Raw genomic sequence first — 12,244 nt, forward strand, 5'->3', positions numbered from 1 at the left:
CGCGTCCGACCACCGCACGGGTCCAGCGGAGATCCTCTCTCTCACTGGGGGTTTCCAGAGGCAAAAGAGGCCAATTAGAGAAGCTGGCAGAGAACCTCAAAAGATCCGAGAGAGTAAAACAAGCCACGCCAAACTGCCGAGCTCCGAGTGATTGGAATGAAACATCCAATGCAAAAGCTAATCCTGCACAATGTGAGCCAGGGCGAGCATCCTGTTGAATATAAACAGTGGAATAACTTGAGTTGGAATGACACAGCACAGCACAACACGCTATGAAATGTTAAGGTAACAGATCTTAAAAGAAAACGTGCAACTCAAACTGTGCCCTCGTCATCTATTACTGACTAAATGAGCATAAACAGCGTTAATCTGCAGTTTCCACCCACTTTATCTGCTGAATCTGTTCCTCTTGGCGTCACTTGCAAAGGAGTGATCAGCGCGCTGCTGTAAGACACTGCACATGGAAATCAAGATTTATGTGCAGTCTAATCCTCACGAGCATTTTACATTAAACTGCTGCCATTTTCACCCTGAAAGAGCCATTCATCATCTGGTTAGCGTAGGATGTTAAGTTAAAGACTGCCTGCTTGTGGAATTTCAGATGGGGCTGCAGAAGCAGCAGAGCAGGTGTGCTGGTACATGCAAGAACATATAGTGACCACCTTGTGCACTTTCATGACCAACATATCAGAGGTGTGGACTCGAGTCACATGACTTGGACTCGAGTCAGACTCGAGTCATTAATTTTATGACTTTAGACTTGACTTGAAAAAATGTTCTAAGACTTGTGACTTGACTTGGACTTTTACACCAATGACTTGGGACTTGAATTGGACTTGAACCGGTTTACTTGAAAAGACTTGATATTTTACCCCAAATATAAAATTTAACATGCATATTATATAGAGATTGAAAATGTGACGTCATTCACGGGTAGAACCGCAAAGGATTCTGGGAACTCGTGGCAAGCGGTACTAGCGCACGCAGGCTTTCAATTAAAATCAGTTATACAGTGATAAAAAGAAACACAAAAATGTCAAGAAGCTGTTGTATTATTAACTGCAATAGCCGGTCGCATGACAGCCACTGGAAGCCGACGGGTAAAGAGATCGGTTGTTATCGGATTACTTCGTTGAAGAGAAATTGTTCGAGCCATGTTTCCGAAGTAACAAAGACGGGACGGATGGCCTGGATTGCAGCCATTCAAAGATCAAATATAACGTCCCAGAACCCTCCAGCTCACAGGTTAGTCTGCTCCAAGCATTTACACGAAGGTCAGTGTTTTTTAGTAGTTAATGCGTCACTTTCATAACATAATTGGTGATATAGGTTACAAGCAAGTCTGGTGCTGAACAGAAATTGTCGTGCTATGCTCCTTTATTTATTGTGCATAAATAGTGAATTGTCCTGACACAATATTGCGTTTCGCTTCTGTTATTATGGTACATTGACAAAAACATATACTTTTATTCACAGGATAAAACAGGTTTTTTGTATCACTAATTGCCCAGTACGATTACAGCATACAGTATTATTGTCACTGCTACATTTCTGTGATGCTACCAGAAATTATTTCCACTACTAATTAATTACCGTTGAGCTCAAAGGTCCTATTAATAAACGGTTAAGGAATGTATATTTATGACGACAATTTGTGAGACTGGTAAACTTATGATACGTACGATGGTCTTTCGTTCTACACGGTGCATTTCAAGGTCCTGCACCCATCCGTCGGTAAACTGTACCTGGGCTTGTTGCAGTGACCTGAAGTTACTAAACTTCATGATCGTATGCACTCACTCCAAGAACCGTATGATTATAAATATGCATATAAATATGCTAAGATGAGATAGCTGACTTCATCTAACTAGCAAATGTTGTCCAGGCTACGTTGGTGATACAGTTTTTTTTAATGTGTATGATATTTTTGTCATGCGATTTTAAAGCTGGTCCTACAACCGCATCCAAGAATAACATGCAGCTTATCTCAGAACTGTCGGTGAAAATTATTCTTGGAGCTAGGTTTAATTGAGCTGCATTTTAAAGAGGTGCAATTTCACAATTTGTGTATATTTTCTAAGTTCACTATTTTGTCATGTGTTGAGAAAAACACAGATTTTAAAATTACATGGTCTAATATTTACATTTAGCATATAACTGCAACATTATTTTTTCGTTTTTTTTTTTTTAAAGACTCGAAAGGACTTGAAATTCAAAGTTTCAGACTTGTGACTTGACTCGGACTTTTACACCAGTGACTTGAGACTCGACTCTGACTTGCCTGACATTACTTGAGACTTGACTTGAGACTTGAGGATAAAGACTTGAGACTTACTTGAGACTTGCAAAACAATGACTTGGTCCCACCTCTGCAACATATAAAGCATGAGAAATCCTTGAGATCTTGTTTAGGCCTCTCGTGGGTTTTTGAAGTTATTGCAAAGGCAAATAATTGTTTTTCCATTTCCCCCTCCCTGACAGAATGCAGGTCTGTGGGGCACAAACACATATAATTATGTGTTTGCATAGGACTTGCATATCAGAATCAGAATCAGAATACTTTATTCATCCCGAGGGAAATTAGGGGTTACAGCAGGCAGCACGCTAATGGCGCATGCGCACTCACAGAGGAACCTTCTGACCAACTTTACACAAACATCACATTGGGGAGCATGTCAGAAAGGTAGGCTGATAGGAAAAACAACGAAAATACACTACATGAGGTAAGAGGAGCACTATATAAAAATCAAGTGCTATACCCAGTCATTTGACACGCTGAACTGAGAATGTTCATAGAGTTTTCCACAGGCCGCTCCGTGGTCGGTGTAGACTTATTCGGCTTCCCTATCCTCAGCACTCGCAGGCTGGGTTGTTGCTATCTTTGGAAGGTCTGGACCTTCCAGTAGCTGGCAGCAGGCCCGAGGTTTCTTTGACGACAACAGTCACATGAGGCTCTCTAACGGTCTGTCTATCCCTGGAGGTGGGAAGCTACTTTACAGAATCATATCAGCAGGCCCTGTTTGGTGTGATACTGGTGGTGTCAGGCTAAGGCCACTCTCAGTTTGGACGTGTTATGGTGCACCTTTATTTAAAGGTCACTCTTTTATCTTTTCATTTTAACTCGAGTGTCTGAAGCATTATCTTTCCAGGAACACTTTACCCATCTCTCAGGTAATCCTGGAGTGTGCTTTGCTGAAAGATTTCTCACCGTGACGACGAGTAACACATCTAATATGTTGGTATGTAGAAAAGGGGGCTTTTGCAGAATGCTTTTTGCATTCAAGACATTGTTATATCAGACTGATTCTACCCTTTAGTCCTGTGTGCAAGAGCAAAACTGCAGCTCAACCAAGCTACATTCCACCATTTTTAAAAGTTTGTTCACAAATATACTGTATTAACATAAATAAGGCAACTGGTTTCAAAATTTGGGAGACAAAGCATTTTAAATTCACAGTTAGATATGGTAACTGATGCCAGTAGCAACTCTAGTATCAGATAACTTTGTTTGATATTTGCTTTTTGCTTTTTCTGACTGCAAAGATGAAAAAATTAAATATTGCCATCCTGCAGACTCTCCTCAGAGTGGAAACCTTTTTTAAAAAAATAAAAAATAGAGATTTCACCAAAGCATTGTCTGAACATTTACCTCCCAGATTTCATGGCAATAGTCATGACATTTCACTCAAAACTACAAAGGAGGTTTTAGGCTGTTCTAAAGCATAGTTTCCTGTCAGACAAGGTAACACAAACTTGCTACCTTTACTGTACATGAACTGTTTGTACTAACATACATACACAGCCGCCTGTCTAAAGGCCTGCTCTAAGCCAGGAAAAACTCTGATATAGTAATCGCATGGCAGTACTGCGGGAAATGTGAGAGGACCAACAGAGTCAACAGGTTTCATCTTGTGAGAAACATGAGCATTTGATAGAAATCCATTTGACAACTGTTTAGATATGTCGGTCTGAGCTGACTAACACCAGTGGGAGTAAAAAGCCTCAATTTCACCAGAGAGAAATATTTAGAATAAAAATAGGCCAATTAATATGTTCTCACTTAGTTTGCATATAGTTAGCAGCCCATTTCCTAAATTAAATGCAGAAGGTGCAAACTCCACTACTTCTGTGTGCGTGTTCCGCACCCATTAGTTTATCTGTGTCAAGGTGCAAACTACATCATGCACAATTTTCCTCACAGTACGACTCCTTCCCTGCACTTTGTGGGACTTTGTGCGACTGGCTGTTAGAGAAACAGTTTTAGAAATCAGCTCTTAATCCACATTTATCTCCATTATGCAACATCATGGCATGCATGCCCCCACATCCAAAGCAATATTCCCTCCTCACCCACTGGGATCTCATTTTGGCCGAGCTTTCTCTCCTCACCAGAATATCTGCGGGAGTGACGGCACTTGTGAAACCCTAGCCGTCTGTTTCATCACGGGGACGTGGCTCGGTGGCTCTCCAGTCATTTAAAGAGCCCCACTCGTTTCTTTGACCTCATGGAAAGCTCTTGTGGGGCTGTGTGTGTGTGTGGGGGGGGGGGGGGCCCTAACTGGGGCAAAAAAGGGGGGCCGGGTTGCCACTCCACAACTATGTGTAACTGAAACATGTGCTGCAGTAAACACTTCCACCACTCCGCAGTTAATAAATAGCTCTGCTGCTGATTGACTCGTGGACTCTTCTACGTCAGCGAGGTGCTGGGGCTCGTAGTTTTTCCAGCGATGCCTGTTGTTGGTTTGTGGACCAGCCTTAGTAACAGGCCACTAAAGACCGGATGGGTCCAAAGCCACAACTGAAAAAAGAATACAGCAGATAATGAGAAACAACGCCAACATCCTGCCCTGATAATGTAGGCAGAGCATGGCAAACAGAAGAACTGCTTTGATATCAGCAAAGCTACTTGTCACTATTGATGCAAAGTGACACAACATATGTTGACCGGATGGACTCATAGAGCTGTTTTAGCTCTATGGGATGGCTCCGAATTAAGCTTCAAATATGTTAAGACACCATCAAAGTCCACATCAGATCTTGGTATTTGAAACATTGGTAAAAAAAAACAGGTCTCAAACACAGATCTGATTCTAAATAAAACCTTTGCTCGCAAGTTTGTTTAGTTTTTTATTATGACAAGGCATTTGTTTCCTCTGAAGCCCTTTTCAAGTTCTCTGATTTAAGGTGGAGCTTCCTTTCTGGCATGTGGACAACATTTCATATTTAAGGTGGGTATCTGATGAATTCATGCATTTCTGCAGCCATTGGCAAGGCTTAGAGTATTTTTGTGATATGCAGACATCCAACATTTTTTTTTTTTTCACTATGAGTTAGTTTAGTGTAGTAGCGAAGGCCTTACTGGTAAAGCAGAACCAAGCAGAACCAAGCAGGAACCCCCCCAGGCTAAAAAAAACAACAGAGGTGCCTGTGAGTGCAGTTCCTCAAATGGCCACTTGAGGCTAGCTCCAGCAGGGTCAGTCCCAATAGACTCCCATGTTAAAAACCTGCTAAAGTCATGTCATGAAAGATGAAGTTATTAGGAATCTAGCCACATTATTATTCTTATTCTTCTTCTTCTTCTTATTATTATTATTATTATTATTATTATTATTATTATTATTATTATTATTATTATTATTATTATTATTATTATTATTATTACAGAGTTATTACAGTCTTGTAATTTGTAATTAGTCTTCATTTTGACTTAAAAAAATCGGTTTAATTTCTGTTAATTCCCAGAGTGGATTTCTTGTTTCTTGTTTAATTTGAGTTTTTAGTGTTTGAAAATGTTTAGTTTTAGTTTATTTTTTATTAGTTTCATGTCTTTTTCGCCCCTCCCTGAGCCTGGTTCTGCTGGAGGTTTCTTCCTGTTAAAAGGGAGTTTTTCCTTCCCACTGTTGCCAAAGTGCTTGTTTATAGGGAGTCATATAATTGTTGGGGTTTTCTCTGTTTTCTTTGCATTATTGTAGGGTCTTTACCTTGAGGCAATTGTTGTTGTGATTCCAGTTGTGAAAATCAGTACAGGTCTTACTGGTCTAAATAAATACATCTATCAAACTCTCATGAAGCAATTTTTGATGAAAATATTTTAACTAACAAACACTAAAATTAAGGATATTTCCTAATTTCAATTAGTTTTTATTTTCTTCAAAAGTCTAGCTTTTATTTTAACTTTTTAACATGTTTTTTTTTCACATTTAGTTTTTCGTTTAAGTTATCTATAATAACCGTGGTGTCAACATATGGCCAGATTGCTAACGCAGACCAAACTGGGTTTTGGCGTAAAAAAGAGCACTTTAGGTGTTTACGAAGAGAGCGCAGCAGTAAGATTATACGTAAGAGGAGGGAACTCAGAGTAACTGAACCTGTTGCATATGTATTTCTGGGAGTTGATGCATCACTGCTTCCAACACGCAATCTACTGTTAATTACATCAATATTTAACGCCGGGAAAAAAGCACGTCTTATTTTTTACGCTTGATGTTGAAATGAACTTGAACTCTAAACTGCGTGTAGAAAACAGCACAACTTTTGTAAATGACCCATAAAACTAACCACACCTATTAACACTATTTGTGGATTGCCCTTATTACCTACTCAGACAATTCAAATCACCAATTTAGACCTGCTGACTTTACCTTTAGTGGCTTTTTTTTAATGTTATCACTGATCAATGATATGTCAGGATGTGTGCGAAACTGCACTAACAAACTGTCGATGGATGCATAACTCAGGATCCACCCATCAACCATCCACCCACACAACCAAACATGGTTACTTCAGGCTAAAAACAAACTAACAAAAACATCATACCAACAGCCAAAATCTTACAATCCAGGAGGTCAAAAACCAGTGGGTCATGTCACGGTGTCTGTGTCCATCATCTATCTAAGGTCTACGGGTGTTTCATTAACCACACTCATTTTCTGTGTCACAATGCACTGACACTGACTCCAGCAACATAAGAAGGAAGCAAAACACAGTAGGTGAGTTAAAAACAGATATTCAGCTGCAGTTAGGCTGCTCTTTAATGTAAAGATTGACTTTGTAATACAGTAGCATATTGAGGGTTAAGAGCAGTAAAACACAGGGCACTTGTTGGGCAATAAAGATTGGCAGCAAGCAGCTGGCTCAAACTTTAATCCCAAATGAACATCTTGTAACAAGGGAACAGTCCCTGTGGCACACTTGAGTTGTTTGCCAGCCAGTTAAAAGTCTTAAGGTGGTGTACATGTGAAATCACGACATGACTGCAGCAGGTTTGAATCCCTGGACTTAAAGTGCATTTAAAGGGAGGCCTTCGCACTGCACGGTTGTGTGACCTTCGCTGTGAACCAGCGGCGTGACTTCGTTTGGACAGCACAAACACAAACACAAAGCAGCGCGCTGAACATTTTCTTTATGGTGCAATCTCTCGGCTAATGAGTGACACAATCACATTGCTAATTTAATCAGGCTGTAAATCATGTTTGTGTCCAGGAAACTTTTAAATACATGTTTGACCCCACGTCTCCGTGTTCCCTGCTGGGAGCGCTGCCGAGCTGCTTTTCCCAGAGTTTCATGTGGTATATCATTTTAAGGGTCTAAGAGGGAGGGGTAAATCCGATCAGGGGGTTGGGGGTGGTCTCCCTATCACAAACCCACAGATTTTTGTCGTCTGTCATCCCGTGTGCGGCCGCTGCCAAATTTTTGCGAGCGCTCTGCCTGGTATGACGTGGTTTGGACACGGCGAGGTGGAAAAGACCTCGACTGGATTTTCTTTCCACAGTTCTAACCCTCAAACTCCAGAGCCCGGCTTTATTTGGGTCTGAACAAAAACATGATGGAACATTGGGCGGCATTGTAAGTTATACAAAAACCGAGAAACAACTGGCCCAAAATACCAGCTTTCCCACTGCTCAATCACCTGTTTGTTTTGGAAAAATAATTTGGAAGGAAAGTGAAAAATTAATACTGTAGGTCTTTGTGTTTTTAAGCTTCCTCACACACCCCTGTCACCATATGTGCTTTCATAACTGCTATTTTATAAAGTGTTTCTTGATGTAGAATAATAAAACATTAAAAATAGTCCCTGTGACCAAGAGTTGAGTTCAGACTGTGACCAGAAAACTGGTTTCAAGGGACATGAAGTAATCTGGTACTGGCACAGCTTTACAGTGGCCTGAAAAGACACGAGAGCGATGAAAAGAAAGGTATTCAGAGCTGAGATCAAACAAAAATGTGAGAGTGTAAAAGTATTATATCACCATGAATACACTCTATGAACAATTCTGCTTTATAACTGCTTAAGATTGAAGCATTGGAAGCCAGATGTCTCACCACCTGGTTGAATCATTGGTACTGAGTGAACCCTGTACTCTTATTATCACCTGTTTGAGCTATAAGGGAGTAAAAACAGAAACATTTTTGGAGTTTTTGGACCATAAAAACTTTGTTCAACATTCACCCTGTCAGAGGAGTGGTGACCCCTCACCACACCCCACCACCATGCCCGCTCTTTCTTACAGTCAGACTTCCTGTCTCCCGTCAATGTTCTCCTTTTTTCTCGACCGCCGTGACGGAATCCCCTGCTCTGTTTCCTGTTTTGAAGGCCTGTTGCTTAGTTACATGCAAGGGAGGGGTTTTTAGAGCTGAGGGAGCGTTTGCAGCAGACGGCCGGGAGGTTCGTTCTCCCTCGCTCTCTCTCTAACAGTCCCAGAGCTGGCATGAGGCTCAGGCATAACAAGGATTGAGCAACAGCTCCCTGAGGCACACAGCCGGTTACTGTCTCTTAACTGTTGGTCAGTGGCAGGGACACCGTGTCCGAAGATCATTTACATAAGTGAAGAATGGCGATAGTGTAACTGCAGGGGAGTGTGGTTACCAACAGACTAGTTTGTTACTGTGGTACAAACCGAAGGAGAAGAAGCCTATTGGCCCAAGAGGAAGTTTGCACTCGGATGATTCTGGTCTGCAAATTCTTCAGTTAGTGCAACAACCTCAACGCATATCTGTGCTCTCATCACAAGATACAAGTTTTTATTTTTACTGTACATGGAAAAATATTGCAGCAGTACGAAAAGTATTAGAAGTAGATACTGTATTCATTATGATTATCACAGAAAGTCTAAGTGAAAATCTAAGTACAACTTTACTGCTTCTATAAGAATTAAGAGGGTAAGCAGCAGCCAGGTGCTGCTAATCAAATGCACTTAACTGCTCATCAGCAAGTGTGAGCGCCTCTATAAAAGCAGACGTTTTGGCAGTTTGCTGGAGCATTCAGGTGCCAAGGAGGAATAACATTAGCAATGATCATACAGAAGTACTTGTTGCTGCCCTTCAATCTGGGAAGGATTATAAGGCCATTTCCAAACAGTCTGACATCCATCATTCTGCAGTGAGGAAGATTATTTACACGTGGAAAACATTTGCCAATCTTCCCGGATGTCCCGGCAAATTCAGTCCAAAGTCACTCAGAGAAATTGCAAAAAAACCCCTGAGAGCTACATCTCAGACACTAAGGGGGTCAGTTAGCATGTTAAATGTTAAAGTTCATGACAATACAATTAGAATAAGACTGAACAAGCATGGCTTATTTGGAGGGCTTGCTCTAAAAAAAACAAGCAAACCTGGCAACCCTGCTTACGTTTGGAAAATGTTTGTATTTTAAACTCAAATGTCAGACCACCTGTCCAATAACTGAAGCTTAGCTGAAACTGGTCGTGCAGCAGGACGTCTCAAACACAACAGCAAATCAACAGAATAGCAGAAAAAGAAAATAATCAATATGTTGCAATGATCCAGTCAAACTTCAGACCTCAGCTCGATTAAAATGTTGTGTACCTTTGATTAAATGAGTTGTGCATATAGGTGACAATAATTTGTATGTAGAATCTCCAATAAATACATCAAGAAATGCTGCACTTGCTCCCACCAAAAAGCAGCATATAAAGTCAATATTGTTTCTTTAAGGTGCCAAATGGAGTTAAAGCATTTTAAATGCTAGCTGACAATGAAGCTCTAAATGGGTTTGAGTATCTCTAGTAGCAGCTTTAAAGAATATAATTAATTACAATGTAAAGTTTAAACACTTCAGGTTCTGGCACTGACAGTTTGTATATAAGTAATGAAAATAGTTGAAGAATGCATGGAGCATTTGTGCCTAACACTGTATGATCTTTACCTTATATTTTAAATGACCTTATGGGAACTGTTGTTATGAATTTGCACTATATGAACAAAACTGAATTGGCATTCAAACAAGAGGAAGAGGAAAGAGATGAAATGTTGGCAGAAGCTAGAGATGGAAAAAAATCATGTGAAATTTAAGCTGATCAGCAAATAATGACAGAAACTCAAATTTAAGGTGGAGCTGGAAGTGCCAGAAATAGTTGAAGGGGTTAAAATATTGTGAAATATTTACAACCGAGATGGTTTATAAAAGAGCCGGAGTCAAAGCAGTCGTTTTATTCTAGTCTTAATGAGTGAGCTCTGAAAAAAATCTTTAACACATCAGTTTACCTGAAAGTTAAACTGTTTGAATGGCACAAACTCAGTGTGACCACTGTTGGTATTTAAGGAGTGAACAACAGTTAAAACACCAGCTGGTGTATCTCACATCTTGACATCTGAAAAATTCCAGCTGAATATTTGAACTGGTGTTTGAAGGTTGAATGCCACCTGATGTCAGTGCACCAAAAACAGCTGCCAAGAAAAACAAGCAAACAATTTAACAGCAAAACAGTGTGTGTATGGAGGTGTGATACCACCTGATGTGTGAGCTTTCCCTTATTGTCTGTCATACATAAATTTAAAATGTTGGACACTCATGTCAAACAATGTCCAAAGTTTTGCATAACAAGGTGAGTGTATGCGAGTCAAATCTTTAGGGTTCAGACAGATCTAAAAAGTCAGTTTTGCACCGTTTTTTTCCTATTCTTGAGTCTGAGTGATGTCAAAGAGCAGTGACTTTGTAAATGAGCAGCCGTGCTGTTTAAACCTTCTCTTTGTAAGGGGCAGCCAATCAAAGGAAAGTTGTCTGAGAGCCTGCACTAAGGCCCAGTGTACCAATCTAGCCCAAGAGCCCAGATACAAAAACAGCACTGATATGGAGATAACAGATCATCTTTAAAGTGTTGATGTGTTAATGATGAGATTCTCTCTGTATGACTCTTTTTTCCTGCCTCTCAACCAACCTATATTGGTGATTGGCTGCCTCTCCTTGACCCTGGTTCTTCCTGTTATAAAGGGAGTTCTTCCTTCCCACTGTCGCCAAGCGGTTGTTCATAGAGGGTCATGTGATTTGGGGGGTTTCTTTCTAATACTGTAAGGTCTTTACCTTAGAATATAAAGCACATTGAGGTGACTGTTATTGTGATTTGGCGCTATATACATAAAACTGATTGAACTGAACTGAAATGACTGTTTTTTTAAATATACATTTCCTAGAAACAACGTCTCACAGTTATACAGAGACTGATTCTCGGTACAGCTAAAGTCTGTTGAGCTGCTCCGCTGGGTGCATTTCGGAGTTTGTGGCTTTATTAATGATTATTCCTGCTGGTCTTAGGATTGAACCAGCAATCCCCAGCATCACCCAAAAAAACAATATCTGAAAAGCTGGAGTGCCTTTCTGGCAAGGATGCAGATTCTGTAATTTCAGCAGTTAATAATGCATTTTTTAACGTATGGATAAATAATTAAACGTTGGACCCCTGGAATGAAAAATAGTCTCGTCTTCCTTAAGGCACTTTAAAGTCCTCTCCCCCATTAAGCAAGTCAGGGAATATCATTAACAGTAACTTTATCTCTGCTCGTTGCTGTTTCTTAATTCAAACAGGGTGCTGTGGAATTTTATAATAAGCCCAGTCGGAGGGAATATGGCTACAGAAGCCACTTAGCCGCTTAGTAACAAGATAGCATAATGGCATAATGGCAGGGCTCTCCCTCCAGCAAATAAAAAAAGCTGCAAAAAAGTGAAAAAATGTACTAATTTGACAAATGCTCCATGCGTCTGAACTTTCTGCTGTGTAAGTGTTTTGTATTCCACTTACGGGTTGGCTAAAATCGAGTTAGGTCAAGAAGTGTTTTGCAAAAACGTCTCATCCTGGAGGGCTTCAAATTAAGTTATGGAGTCATTTTTTTATGACATGAGACAATTTGTTGTATACGAGAGACGAAACATTAGATTATTAACTTCCACTCCGACAGTGTAACAGCTTCACTGTTGTGTTTCTGCACTCACACTATTAAATCTGAGCTT

At 40.3% G+C, this 12,244-nt stretch overlaps 1 protein-coding gene across 1 annotated transcript in view; it reads right to left on the reverse strand.

The window, feature by feature from the left end:
• Positions 1-2,545: 2,545 nt before the first annotated feature.
• atp9b (ATPase phospholipid transporting 9B) overlaps positions 2,546-12,244 on the reverse strand; it is a 59,201-nt gene continuing 49,502 nt past the window's right edge. The window contains exon 28 of the mRNA XM_085263552.1: positions 2,546-4,798. Coding sequence (XP_085119678.1) covers positions 4,770-4,798 — 29 coding nt within the window. The 3' untranslated portion in view covers positions 2,546-4,769. The remainder of the gene's footprint in view (positions 4,799-12,244) is intronic.

This window comes from Mchenga conophoros, linkage group LG22 (assembly GCF_057382185.1).
Source record: "Mchenga conophoros isolate Kocher_MC1m ecotype Shallow Benthic linkage group LG22, M_conophoros_male_GT1.1, whole genome shotgun sequence".
Lineage (NCBI taxonomy): Eukaryota > Metazoa > Chordata > Actinopteri > Cichliformes > Cichlidae > Mchenga > Mchenga conophoros.